Genomic DNA, 13,596 nt, shown 5'->3' on the forward strand with positions numbered 1-13,596 from the left:
GTCCAAATCCCTCGTCATAATTTCCTTTGGACTTGAACAGCTGTTTGAAATGTGGCTTGCAGTACATTCGTCCATGGAGAGAGGCATAGGTGCCCAGGCTATAAAAGATGAAAGGATTTAAAAAAAATCTTATTTATCAAGTACATGATGTGGGGAGTCAGGTGGCTGAGCGGTTAGGGAATCGGGCTGGTAATCTGAAGGTTGCCAGTTCGATTCCCGGCCGAACCAAATGACGTTGTGTCCTTGGGCAAGGCATTTCACCCTACTTGCCTCGGGGGGAATGTCCCTGTAGTTACTGTAAGTCGCTCTGGATAAGAGCGTCTGCTAAATGACTAAATGTAAATGTAAAGGCAGTAAAGCCAAACACTTTTTTCCATACTGTTTTTGTAACATGTACATCAATGCTGTTTATATAACATGTACATCTATACTGTATACTGTTTCTATGACATGTACATCTATACTGTATACTGTTTATATGACATGTAGATCTATACTGTTTAAATAAGAGTTGTTAATGAAGTTAGAGTTTCACCTTAGTTTCCCACTGCAGTGCTCACAGCGGAAGCAGTTTTTATGGAAGTTTTGTTTGTCTGCGATCAGTGACTCCATGGGATACACCCTCTTCCTGCACGCTGTGCACAGTTCGGACTCTGGAACTCGTGTTTTCTGCAAAAACAACAACGTTTGGTCCTTTTTTGACCGAGCCACTCAAGAAAGCAGTGGTGGAGCAGTTACGAAACCCAGGCATTTCATAAACGATGTTCCTCAATGAAATATAATAAAACTCATAACTGATTTAGTTATAGAAAAAAAAAAAATCTTCACTTTCAGTAATTAATCCATGTTGAAACCCATCTTTGCACAGTGCTCTCAATAATCTTTGTGTGAAAACATAATACAGCCCCTGTAGGCTCACTGTATATTAGGATGCACTCATGCTGTTTGCATGGATAATGACTGTCAGCACCCGTGAGATAAGTCCCCTAAGAGATTTTTAGTGTCTGTTAGGGAGAATAAAAGAACAAAGGAAATGCAGAGAGAGAAAAGTACAAAAACAGAGTTGTTAATGCACAAATCTGAAGAGCTGTTAGCATTTTCAACACAAACCCTTTAAAAAAAAAAGTTTCACACACCATCACTCTGTATTAGTGTCTCATGCCGCGCATCCTGGTTTACCCGTCACCACCGTCTCCTGCTGCCGTGTGACGACCTGCGACGACCTCTGCTCGGAGGCGTTGAAGCCCAAGTTCTGGAACACGCTCTGGCTCTCGGCCCAAGACTGATGGAAGGTCTTCAGCATGTCTTCGGTGGAGTCTTCGGGCGGAGCCGGCAGATCAGAAGCGTTTCCCCTGACCACGTCTGCGTACGACGGGGGGCTGAGGCGAGCCGTGGCGCTCTCGCCATGATCCGCCTCCGTGCTCTGCACTCCGCCTCTCGCCACGCCGGAGAACTGCCCGCTCGCCGACTTTACCTCAGAGTAGCCGGTCTGCTCTGAGCACTCTGACTCTCTCCTCTCCTGTCTGCTGCGCAGCTCCCTGGCGGCCTGGGAAGTGTGGTCGCCCGTCTCGAAGACGTCCTTGATCGCCTTGATGTTGAAAGTGGGCATTTCCTCCGTTTTGGGTGTTTTGAGTTTGGCCTCCGCATCCTCCACGTCGCTCCCCAGTCTCTCCGTGATCACGATGGGGTCTTTCCTCGCGTAGATTTTCGGTTGCGGGGATTCAAATTTATTGACCAGCTTTGACAAATCGACCCTGGGGAGCTCCACCTTCAGCATGTCCACGTTCACCCCATCAGCAGACTCCTCCGTGTCTGGACCCAGGCGCTCAGGGATTTCGATGGGGTCCTTCCGCAGGTACATCTTGTTTACCTCCGCCTTCTGCGCCTCCTCAAAGAACTCCTTCTTGTCCCGTACGGTCAGCATGGAGTCCACCATCTGGGTCACGTCCATGGTTGTCTCCTCCAGTGTCTCCGTCCAGATCTCTCTCTCCTCCAGCCCTTCTCGCTCGCCTGCCAGCTCAGAGAAGAACTCTGGAGGGGGCATGGGAGGGCGCGGGGCCACGGGAGGAGGCGGGGTCATGTGAGGAGGAGGCAGGGCCACGGGAGGAGGCGGGGTCATGTGAGGAGGAGGCAGGGCCACGGGAGGAGGCGGGGTCATGTGAGGAGGAGGCAGGGCCACGGGAGGAGGCGGGGTCATGTGAGGAGGAGGCAGGGCCACGGGAGGAGGCGGGGTCATGTGAGGAGGAGGAGTCATGCCCTGTGAGAGCCTGGCGGTGGTGTCCTTCATCTTGGCCAGCTTGGCGGAGCGTCCGAGGGTGGGGGAGGGGGAGGCCCCGCTGAAGCGGGAGGTGGGGGTGTCCGTCCTGCGAATGGGGGGAGGCGGGGTCGCGGCCGACTTCAATGACAGCGGAGGTGACGGTGTCACCCTGAGGGGGGAGTCTGTGCGCCTGGCTGATTCGATGCTGATGAAGGTGGGTGACGGGGTTCGGGTCCGGACGGACGGGGAGGGGACTCTGGGGTCAACGGTCTCCACCAGCTGTTGCTTTTTGATCTGAGTTGTCGTCCTCTCGCTGACTGCTTTCTTCTGGGTTTCCACTTTAGACGAGCCAATGCTTAACTTAGAGATCTTGGTGACTGGGAAAACGTTCTTATCGGGCGTATTCTCAGTTTGCTGCTTTTTCTCAACTGCTATGTGTCCTTCTAGAGACGTGAGCTTTGCTTGGGCGAGGTTTCTCACACTGATAATGATCTCTTTAAGCTTTTTCTTGTTGTGCTCACTAGCCGACTGGGCCATTTTCTGTCTGTCGTCAGATCCCATCAGCCAGTCTGGGACTCTTCCTAGGACTGCCTTGATGGAGTGGGACTCCATTTTGCCAGGTGCTCCTTGAATCTCCTTTATTTGAAATAACAGCTTCTGCACTATTTGACATCTCCCTGCATCCGTGAGTTCCACAGAAGCTGCAGCTGTCTGATTCAGATTGACTTCGACTGAGACGGCCTTTGACTCTCCCGTAACCCTCTCTTCAATCTGCTGGGTTCTGCTCGCTTCTGCTCTTTGCTGATGAGAAGATTTGGCCTGTTGCTTGGCTATGAGGACTGCCTCTTGTTTCGATGTGCTCTGATGAACCACTTTTTCAGTGATGATTGTCTCCTCGCGCACTTGGCTGTGTTCTGAATGTGTCCCCTGGTAAGTGTGGGACACGGTCATGTGTCCCTGCCCCTGGGGTCGTTCCACACAAGCATTCGTTTTGTCTTTAGGCAGAGGGGCAACTTTAATAGATGGCTGCCTTGTGGCTTGCTCTTTCTTTGAAATCTGTTTGGCTTTTTTCATTTGAACCTCCAGTTTAGTTTCCTTTACTGCCGGAGATGTTTCGATATCTGCAGTTTTCTCATGTTTTACATGAGTTTCTTCCTTCACATCAGTTCTCTCTGAACCACCGCTTGTTGCTTTGCTTTCCTGAACCAGCCTGGTCTCGCTCTTACTCTCCATATCTGTTTTCTGCAAGTGTATTTCACTTTTGACTACATGGAGATCTTTGTGCCCTCCTTCAGCTTTCTCCTCTTTCATCTCTGCGGGCATTTTAAATGTTTTCACCTTGAAACTAGGTGTAACTTTAGGTATTTTGGTGGGCTGTGAGGGTGTGTTTTTCCCCCCCTGCTTGAGGGAGACATTAGCACGCTTTGCCTCCTCAGCTTTCGGTGGGAGGGCACATTGAATATTTCCATTTTCCTGGGCAGTGCTCAGTGTGGAGGTAACAAAGTGTGAACTGGCTTTCATCGAACTCTGCTGTTCAACTACAGACGTCGTAATCCGATTCGAGCCAGAGTGGACTTTCATGTTGGATTCAGGAGGAAGCTGGGCTGGTGGGACAGACACAGCTTCCTGCTTGGCAGAAGAGACCTCCTGACTCTTTTTAGAGGCTTCAAACGAGGCAAGTTGTTTTTCTGAAAAGGTCATAGAAGAGTTAACGGCAACGTGCTTTTTATCAGAGGCAATATTTGTAGATTCGGTTGTTGATTTCTTTCTCGGCCCAGAAATCAAGGGCTTGTTAAAGGGGATGTTGGAGGGGGGTCTCTTAATCGGGGCGTCCTGTGAAGCTGTGCTCACGCTGGCCGTCGTTTGAACTTGCTCTTGCTTCTCTTGTGTTGATTCCACGATCACCTCCGTCCTCTCCGCTTGCTGCGCTGAGGAGACTCCAGCTCCACTGGAGGTCACCGTTGACGCCTGCATCTGGATATTAGTCGGTGGGGAAGTTGGAGTTGTGACTTTGTTAGCCTCCAACTCCTCTCTTTGCTGGCGGAATCGCTCCTCCGCAAGCATGAGGGGGGTTTTGAACTTGCGGGCGTAGGGCCGAGGTTTAGCCGTAGGGGCGGGTTCAGGTGAGGGGGGGATTTTGAGGTGGGGGATGAAAACTTTTTTCGGAGGCCGCGGCAAATCCTCTTGTGTCAGTTTTACCACAGGGGTCACCGAGGGCACCTTAGCCGAGGACACAGCTGTGGTTTCAAACTGAACCTGCGTGTTTACGGCTTCTGACTGCTGAGACATTTCCATCTTAGCCTCCTGGGTTTTAGTTAGCTCCTTGTGCACAGTCTCAGTTACAACTGGCTGTGTAGGAGGAGGAGGAGGAGGTGGAGGAGGAGGTGGTGTCGCTGTAGGTTGCTTTTTCTGCCATTTAGGTTTGACCTGTATATGCTGTTTGGGAGGCTCAGGCTTGGGGATTTTGAATAAAGGCCTCCCTGTGGTCTTCCCTGGCTTGCCAGGGGGTAGCGGGGGTGGAGCGGTCTTGGGCATGGCGTTAAGCTCCTGCTGGGAGGGTGGTGGAGGGAGGAAGTCTTGGCCTGCCATCAGGGTGGTGGGCGGAGGTGGGGGAGGAGGGAAGAATTCAGGCTCCGACTTGAGGCATTCCTCTGGGGGTGGAGGGGGCGGGGGAGGGAGGTCGCTGTCCTGTCTTGCGAGCAGGGGGGGAGACGTGGGAGAAAGCAGGCCTCCGGATTCTGGTGATGGAGGTGGAGGTAGAGAGAGCTCCGATTCGGAGGGTGGCGGGGGAGACGTCGGAGGAGGGGGGAAGTGGATCTCTGGCTTCGCTTTTTTAATAAAACCTTTTCCCTTAGTTTCAAGACTGCGATAGTCTGTCTTTTGCGTTTTTACTTCTGTTTTGAGGTTTTTGACACTTTGCTTTTGTGTGATGTTCTTGTGCTCTTGTGTGATGTTCTTGTGCTCTATCACCGTGGCCTGGGTCTCCCTGGCAGACTGGTTTTCCTGTGTCTGTTTCTCAACCACATTTGTCTTTGATGTGCTTTGCACCCCCTCTGCTACATTAATTTCTATAACAGACTTGTTTTCATCCATGTTTTTCTTCTTTATGATCATAGGCTTAGGAGGAGGCGGTATTTTCTGTTTCGCAGGCTGTTGGTCTTTAACATTCATATGTTGTGAGGCCTCAGTTGTGTTGACTGTTTTGACAGCAGTCACAGAACAGTCATCCTGGGTTACGGTCTTGCTTTTCGTTGATTTGCTCTCCACATGCCTGTGTGCGGAGCTCTGAGATTCAGTGCTCTGAGACAGGTTCTTCACAGCAGGTGCTGGATTGACTGCTTCCCCCTCAGTCTTCTGAGCCGCATGCGAGTATTTATGCTCTGCTGGCTGTGCGGGTAATGGATTTCTTACCGTCGTTTTGCCTTTCTTGGAAGGATACATGCGTTTAGGATTCGAATACTGCTTTCTTTGCATCAGACACTTGATCGCTCCCTGGACGTCTCCTTTCACCACCTCCTCTCTCTCCCCTTGGGCTTGCTCCTGCCCTTCGTACAAGGATTTGATGGAGGTCTTCACGTCTCCCTCGGTGCTGCCCCTGCGCTGCATGCGCGGGGAGGTCGAGGGTTCGAGCAACAGCTGAATTGTCCCTCTCACGTCCCCCTGTTCACTCACTTGGTGTTGGAAAACCTTTTTCTCGTTCGAGGCCTCTTGCAGACTCTGCAGCGCGGTGTGAATGTCCCCTCTGACTACCTCCTCCCTCTCCACCTCTTTCACAGATTGTTTGGCCTCCTCCAGGGACTTAAGGGTGCCCTTGATGTCACCCGGCACTAAATCTTCCACTGTGACTTCAGTTTTGGTTGTGACAGACTTCTCCAGCAACTGAAGTGCCCCTCTGATGTCACCACGGACGATCTCTGGCTTCTCCATGTCCTTGGCCTGGTGTTGGGCCTCCTCCAGAGACCGCAGAGTGGTTGGGATGTCTCCCTTCACCACCTCCTCCTTCTCCACCTCCACTCTCTGGTTAACAGCTTGAGTGAGTGAGTCCAGAGCTGCTCTCAGGTCCCCCTTCACGACCTCCTCTCTCTGCAGGTTGGTCAGAGAAAGAGCTGATTGGGTCATGAACACCTTCACGGTGCTGTGAACGTCCCCGGGAACAATGTCGTCCTCGGCCACGGTGCGTCCAATCTGCTGTTGGTTTCTTGTCAGTGTGAGTTTGGTTTCGAAAACATCCCCTCCAAGGATCTTTTCCTTCTCTCTCTTTTCCGGGGTCTCGTTGGGTTCCAACTGAAGCTGTTTAAGGTAATCTAAAGCCCCTGACTCAATACAGGTGGAATAAAAGCTGACGTTCCCCCTCTCTGTATCTCCTACTTTGATCTTTTTAGAGTCCTCTGACCCTGGGTTGGACAGGAGCCTGTGGAGCGTCCCTCTTACGTTTCCCTGAACAACGTCCTCCTTCTCAAGGCCTGCCCCATCTTCTTTATTGAGGAGGGAGTAGATGGTCATCCTCACATCCCCCTTTTCATCTTCCTGAATGAGAATCCCTCGTTTGGACGAGCCCTCTTCACGGAGGAGGTTGTTTATGGCCTCTTGAATATCCCCGCGGATGATTTCCTCCTTCTCCGCGGAGACTCCCTTCTCCTGGGTTAACAGCTGCCTCACCGCAGAGTTGATGTTTCCTCTTTCCTCCTTGTCGACAACGATGCCCTTCTCAGTGCTCTCCCGTCGGTTCAGGAGATTCATCATTATGTTGTTCAGATCCCCCCTGATGATCTCCTCTCTTTGGATCTCCGGGGCATCCTGGTTCATGAGCTTAAACTTCGCCATCCTCACGTCCCCTATCTCGTCAGCCTCAATGAGGATCCCCTGGGAATCCACCATCTTCTGACAGTACAGCTCCTCCAGAGTGCCTTTGATGCTCTTCCCCATTATTTGAGTCTTCTCCACGCAACTGTTGTTGAACTCGTGGAACGGAGTGCTTTCAAAAAGCCACGTTGTGGTTTTAACGTCAGCCGCTGGGATCTCCTCACGCGTGGCGACCGTCTCCGTCCCGTCTGACTCTTTGATTCTGTCAAAGGGTTCCTTTTCAAACAGCCACACGGACTGCTTCACGTCTCCTTTCATCACTTCCTCCTTCGTCACCTTCTCCATTTCTTCATACTCGGATCCCTCTGCGTGGATCTTGTCGATCGTGCGCGTTTCGAACATCCATGTGGCGCTCCTGACGTCTCCTTTCTGGATCTCGCTCACGCTGACTGTCCTCACGTATTTCTGGGACGCGTCATCACATTCGAAGCGTTGTTTGTTCGTTCTGACATCGCCTCCCTGAATGTCCTCGACGGTCTTAGTCTGCACTTTCATGTCCTCGGATATTTCATCCAGAGGTTGCGTTTCAAACCTCCAACGCGCGGAGCTCACGTCACCCTTGTTGATGCCCTCCTCCGTCACAGCTTTGATCACGTAGACCTGTTCTGTGTCTCGTATCGAGTCCAGAGGTTTGGTCTCAAACAGCCAGCGAGCACCCACAACATCTCCCCTCATGATTTCTTCTTTGGTGACAGTGGTCACCTCGTGATAGTGTCCTTCCTTGTCACATATGGCATAAAGTGGCTGGGTTTCAAACAGCATGGTGTAGTTTTTCACATCCCCTCGCTCGATCTCATCTCTGATGATGCTGGTGAGGTTGGAAATCTCCGTCTCAGTGGTTTCCTCCTGAATTTTATCCAGGGAGTAGGTTTCGAAAATGAAGCGGCCTTTGTCGACATTTCCACCCTGGACATCGGTGACCGTGCGGGAGTCTTTGCCCTCCTCTGGGTTCTCCCGGATGGCGTCAATCGGTTGGTTCTCGAACAGCCACATGCAGTTCACCACATTTCCTTTCTGGATGTCGTCAGCCTTAAGAGTCTTTAGCTTCTGCATGGTCTCTTCCGAGGTGGAGGTCATGATGTCCGACGACCGGTTTTCGAAGATGTACTTCATCCTGGAGACGTCCCCGGACTCGATGTCGATCTTGGTCAATCTCCTGAAAGAGCTGGCGTCCTCGCCTGTGATGCTGTCCAGGTTCTCCGTCTCGAACAGGAAGCGAGCGAGGCGGACGTCCTTCCCGTGGACGTCCTCCTGGTTCACCGTGCACGTTCTCAGCATCGTCTGGGACTCCGACTCTGTGTGGTCACGGATGTTGTCGAGCGTCTGGGTCTCGAAGAGCCACGTGCAGGTTTTGACGTCTCCTTTCTGGACGTCCTGAACCTCGCTTTCGTTCTTCACTTCTGCCTTTTCGTACAGGACATCCATGGGCTGAGTCTCAAACAGCCACCGGCAGGTCTTCACGTCGCCTTTCTCGATTTTCACACCCTCCTTTGTCTCCTTGTGTTCTTCTGCTTCAGCGTGACTGAAAGATTTGATGGTGTCAAGAGATTGCGTTTCAAACAACCACTTGGCTGTTTTGACGTCACCGGATTCGATTTCCTCTTTCGATATACCTTTTATGATCTGGAATTTGTTGATGCTCTCATCGAATTCATCGATGGGACGAGTTTCAAACATCCACCTGCAGCTTCTGACGTCTCCTTTCACGATTTCTTCACGTCGCACGGTTTTAACTTCGTGGTAGTGACCCGAGCTATCTTGCATTGCGTATGTGGGAGTGGATTCAAACAGAACCTTGTTGGTTTTCACAGACCCACTTGTAACACCTTCAACTTGTATTCTCTGAGTCCCCTCACATTTGCTCAAATCCAGAGTCTCAAACCTTTCCTTGTAATTCGAAACGTCACCTTTGTCGAGAGCTTCGATGTTCACAGTCCGTGTGATCTCTTTCCTCTCCTCCCTTATGTTCTCCAGGGGCTGGCTTTCGAAAACCCACTTCTGGTGTCTGACGTCGCCTCTCTCATCCTCCGCCGCCACAGTCTTTTGGAGTTTGCCCACTTCAGGCAGATCCTTCAGGTTCTCCATTGGCACTGTCTCAAACAGATGTTTCGCTGAACGCACATCCCCTCCCACGATCTCCTCAGAGGGCAAAGGCCTAGCATTAGCGTCGTCCTTCAGAGAGTCCATCGGCTGCGTCTCGAACACGAGACAGTGCTTCCTCACGTCCGCCCCAATGATGTCCTCCCTCTGGCTCCTGGACATCTCCCACTCCTCATCTTTAATGGAGTCCAGGGTCTTGGTCTCGAACAGCCACCTGCCCCTGTTCACCCCCCCCTGAGGGTTGTCCTCCATAGAGACGCCGCAGATGAGCTTGACCATGGCAGGGTCCTTGTTGATCATGTCCAGAGGCTGGGTCTCAAACAGCCAGCGGGAGGTCTTGACGTCGCCCTTTGCCGTCTCCTCCCTGCAGATGGTGGTGATCTCCAGCATCTGGCCGGAGTCTCCCCGGATGACACACATTGGGTACGTCTCAAACATCCTCGTGGTGGTCTTCACCTCTCCTTTGATCTCCTCCAGTTCCGACTTCAGGTTGAGGAAGCGGCTCTCATCGATAGTCTCGGTCTGGCTCAGTGAGTCCAGGTGCTGCGTTTCAAACAGGTACCTGGCGGTTTTCACGTCCCCTCCCGTGATGTCCTTAGTGAACACGACCTCCATGGTCTGTTCGTCCTCCTGGTAGATCTTGTTCATGCTGTCCAGTGGCTGGGTCTCGAACAGCCAGGTGGCGGTCCGGACGTCTCCCCTGGCCAGCTCTGCCTGCTTCCCAGTCAGGTCCGTGGGATCAGGGGTCTCTGTTCCCAGGGCGTCCATGGGCTGGGTCTCAAACATCCATGTGGCGTATCTGACATCCTTCCCGGCGATGATCTCATGCTGGCCAATGTTCTTCGTATCGTTTTCATCCGGGGTGTCGTCCTTGATAGCATCCAGCGGTTTGTTCTCGAACATCCAGCGCATGGACTGCACCTCACCTTTCAGGATCTCGTCCCACTCCAGGTACTCCCGCTCAGGGCTCATGCATTTACCGGGGCTGCTCCCGTTGTTCTCAAACACGTAGCAGGCCTGCTGGAAATCCCCGCTCACGTCCTCCTCGCTGTCCAGGTGAGAGATATCTCTCTCCGTGACCTCGCTGAAGAAGTCTCTCTCCAGGTTGTCGCGAACCTCTGGGTGCACGTGCTTGCAGAGACGCTTCAGCTCCTTGTAGCTCTTCTGCTTGTTCAGCTGCTCCTTGGTCATGGCATACTTCTGCTGGGAGGCCTGGAGGTGGGATTGCAGGGAGGGGGAGTGCTCGAGGATATCTTCCGGCACCTGCTCTAGGTCTGGGGGAGGAGCCGGGAAGTGTTCCATGCTCTCGTAAGCTACGGATGAGCCAGAGGCAGAGGCTGAGGCAGAGGCAGAGGCAGAGGCAGAGGCAGAGGCAGAGGCAGAGGCAGAGGCAGAGGCAGAGGCAGAGGCAGTGAAGGATGAAGAGGCTGCAGCTGTCCTTGTAGCGGACAAGCTTTCATAGCTGGATTCCTGGGAGGACTGGGCGACTGGTGCCCACTGAAACTGGTTGAAGTCCAGATCAATCTGTGTGTGTGTGTGTTGTTGTTGATATTAATGTGGCAGAAATGGAAAGCAGGGACAGAAGAAGATAGTGAGGAAAGAGAGAAAGTGTCGACCAAAAGTAATCAGAATTGCCAAGAGGTGCATACTTTATAAGCCTCTTTTAAAATGCGGAAAAACTAATTTGGAGGAGAGAACTGAGGGGAAAATAGTGTTGTTGCAGTAAAGCAGAGTACATAGGAATAAGAAGTGGATTAAAGAGAATAATTGTTCTCTGAACTCAGATTCCGAATGACTGCTAATGTGACACTTTTTGATCCAATCCCAGTTAACGACTAATGATTTAATGACGCAACCTGCATCACTGTGTTGATTGTGACCTTGTAGAATGCCACAGATGAATGCTAATGTTTTTAAAATCTTCCAAACCGCCAAACATCGAGCATCATTACCTTAATTTGCTTGCTTGGTGCAGCGTCCTCAATCGTCTTTTCATACTGCTGCTTCAAAGCTTGAGTGGAAACCTTTGGCAAATCCTCCCGTCCGATGACCCTGACTGCTGCAAAGGGGAAACGTTGGTCTCGTTACACACGCTTGGAAGCACGAACAAATTAAAAGAAATTGTATTGTTTCATTAACAAACTGTGTTTTTCTTTATATATTTCAAACTGAAGTAACAATATATCAGCTCCCTATGTGCCAAGATTATATTTGGCGGCTCTGAAAGCACAACCATCTGCAGCTTCCTTTAGTTCCACACCTCGTCCCTAATTTAGACCAGTGGGAGGGTACGCGTCGATATCCAGCGATTATTAATGCATAATACACATGTAGGAGGGTGTTACAAATTGCAATATGAAAGAACTAGATGAAATGGTTTTATACTCTACCTGTTTCATCGTAACGGTCTTCATATCCGGAGGCCACATTCATATGCTGGACTCTTTGATCATGAGTCATCTGTTAAGAGAAAAAAAGGTAACTGGTTTTCACAATGGATGTTTTGCAGCAGTGACCTCAAACTGTTCTCTTATCAGAGTTACTTGAAAATGCCCAGAACTATGTTGTTTATTCACCACAGTCCATCCAATCAACTTGAAACATGAGGTTAGTGTACTTTGAATTCATTCCTTAATTCTTTACCAAATAAAATTGAGATATTTGGGATGTTTGATGTAACATATAGACAATAAATCTGCAATATACAGACATGCTAGCTATACTGTTTGCTATGTTTGTGGAGTTAATGAGGTGCTTTTTTCTTAGGCTACTGTAGAAAAAACATGTTTTAAGGGTTTGCTTTGGTACAGCCTTGTGGAAACACAGTGAAGTATTGACTAGATACAAGCTTGTTGGCAAGGCTTCAAACTTCCCCTGGGAAGAGACACAAATACTAAGATAATTAAAGTGTGGTGTGTTACTATTTGCAATTAATATTCTGTATTTCATTGGTTTTGTAGCTGTACTCTGCACCATGACAACACAGTTGGATGTAATCCAACCTAATCCATGTCTGGGAAACTGAGCCTTAGAGTCAAGAGTTGAAGAAGCATTGTTGAACCCCTCTGCTTGTAAAAAAGGTCAGTACAAATAAAGTTTGATTTGATTCTTACCTGCTGATCATGATGGGCGGTCACCTGCTGGTTGCCAGGGACGACCTCTCTGGTGCTGGTCCTCACCACTACTTCTGATGAGCTGGACACTTCCTGAAGAGGAGAACACACTGTGGTCATGACAACTACACATCAATCTAGCAGATGCTTTCCCTCAGGGGGGATTCGAACCTGTGACCTTGCGGTCAAATGCTGTGCCACTGAGCTATGTCCATCTCATCAGGCACACAGACAGACAGGCAGATATACTTTACATGGACTCATTTACATTGTTTTTTTGTTTTGGAATAAAGCTTGAACAAGACAAGCATTGGCAGGGTATCTGCATTTTAAACCATCTCCACAGATCTGTACCACATCAACAAATCCGTTTCACCCAGTGTACAGTTTGTCTTACAGCAAATGTTAAACAGGCGTAATCCGCTTCCCTACAATGTGTAAGACACTCACAGATAGAGTCCCTAAGTTTCACCTCAGGAACAACACGCAACCAAATCCACTCTTACATCTCACCTCCCTGTCTCTATCTATAATTCAGTATTCCCTGGTTAGGGCTGACCTGGATGACTGTAACCTGTTTTCTAGCTTGGCTGTGAGCTCAGGTGAGATGGCTATGCGCATCTTGCATGCTGACTCATTTCACACCTTCAGCCTACTGACTCTCCCACAGTCTCTCGCCCACGAAAGAAGCTGTCTGTTGCCTCGGCGATATTAAAGATGCACTCCTTGACTTCTGTTTACCGTCAACAGAAAGGCTTCAAAGGAAGTAAAAGTTTGTCACCCGATTAAACTCAACGAGGGGGAAAAAAACGCTCATCAGAGGCGTGTCCAGCTGTGTCTGTTTTCCAACAGTATCGTTAGAGGAAACCAGTTTAGCAGATTTGCACTTTTTTTCTTATGGGTGGGATGTTATGATGTGTGTGTGAGTGTGTATATGCATCTGTCTGTGAGCAGGGTGTGTCTGTGTGTCTGTGTGTGTCTGTGAGCAGGGTGTGTCTGTGTGGGTGTACCTGTCTTTATGTGTGAGTCTGGCTGTGGTATGTGTGTGTGTGCATGTGTGCGTAGAGCATGTGTGTCTGTGTGTGTCTGTGAGCAGGGTGTGTGTGTGTCTGTGAGCAGGGTGTGTGTGTGTCTGCGAGCATGGTGTGTGTGTGTCTGTGAGCAGGGTGTGTGTGTGTCTGTGTGTGTCTGCGAGCAGGGTGTGTCTGTGTGTGTCTGTGAGCAGGGTGTGTGTGTGTCTGTGTGTGTCTGCGAGCAGGGTGT

General features: G+C 50.4%; 1 protein-coding gene across 1 annotated transcript; it reads right to left on the reverse strand.

Moving 5' to 3' along the window:
* Positions 1 to 11: 11 nt before the first annotated feature.
* On the reverse strand, positions 12 to 12,468 carry xirp2a (xin actin binding repeat containing 2a). Its single transcript, XM_047030471.1, has 7 exons — positions 12,334 to 12,468; positions 11,611 to 11,680; positions 11,173 to 11,276; positions 2,244 to 10,744; positions 1,180 to 2,051; positions 536 to 669; positions 12 to 98 (listed from the first exon to the last, which is right to left on the reverse strand). The coding sequence occupies exons 1-6, from the start codon at positions 12,451 to 12,453 to the stop codon at positions 575 to 577; spliced, it is 9,762 nt and encodes a 3,253-aa protein (XP_046886427.1). The 5' UTR covers positions 12,454 to 12,468; the 3' UTR covers positions 12 to 98; positions 536 to 574.
* Positions 12,469 to 13,596: the final 1,128 nt, after the last annotated feature.

This window comes from Hypomesus transpacificus, chromosome 12 (assembly GCF_021917145.1).
Source record: "Hypomesus transpacificus isolate Combined female chromosome 12, fHypTra1, whole genome shotgun sequence".
In the NCBI taxonomy this organism is placed as follows: domain Eukaryota; kingdom Metazoa; phylum Chordata; class Actinopteri; order Osmeriformes; family Osmeridae; genus Hypomesus; species Hypomesus transpacificus.

Bases quoted from the DNA above. Each gene is read 5' to 3' on its own strand.
- xirp2a (XM_047030471.1), bottom strand. From the start codon at position 12,453: ATGACCACAGTGTGTTCTCCTCTTCAGGAAGTGTCCAGCTCATCAGAA. The intron at 11,277-11,610 runs GTAGAGTATAAA...CCTTTGCAGCAG, and splicing joins AGACCGTTACGATGAAACAG to TCAGGGTCATCGGACGGGAG. The intron at 2,052-2,243 runs TCCTCACATGAC...CGTGGCCCCGCG, and splicing joins TCACAGGGCATGACTCCTCC to CCCTCCCATGCCCCCTCCAG.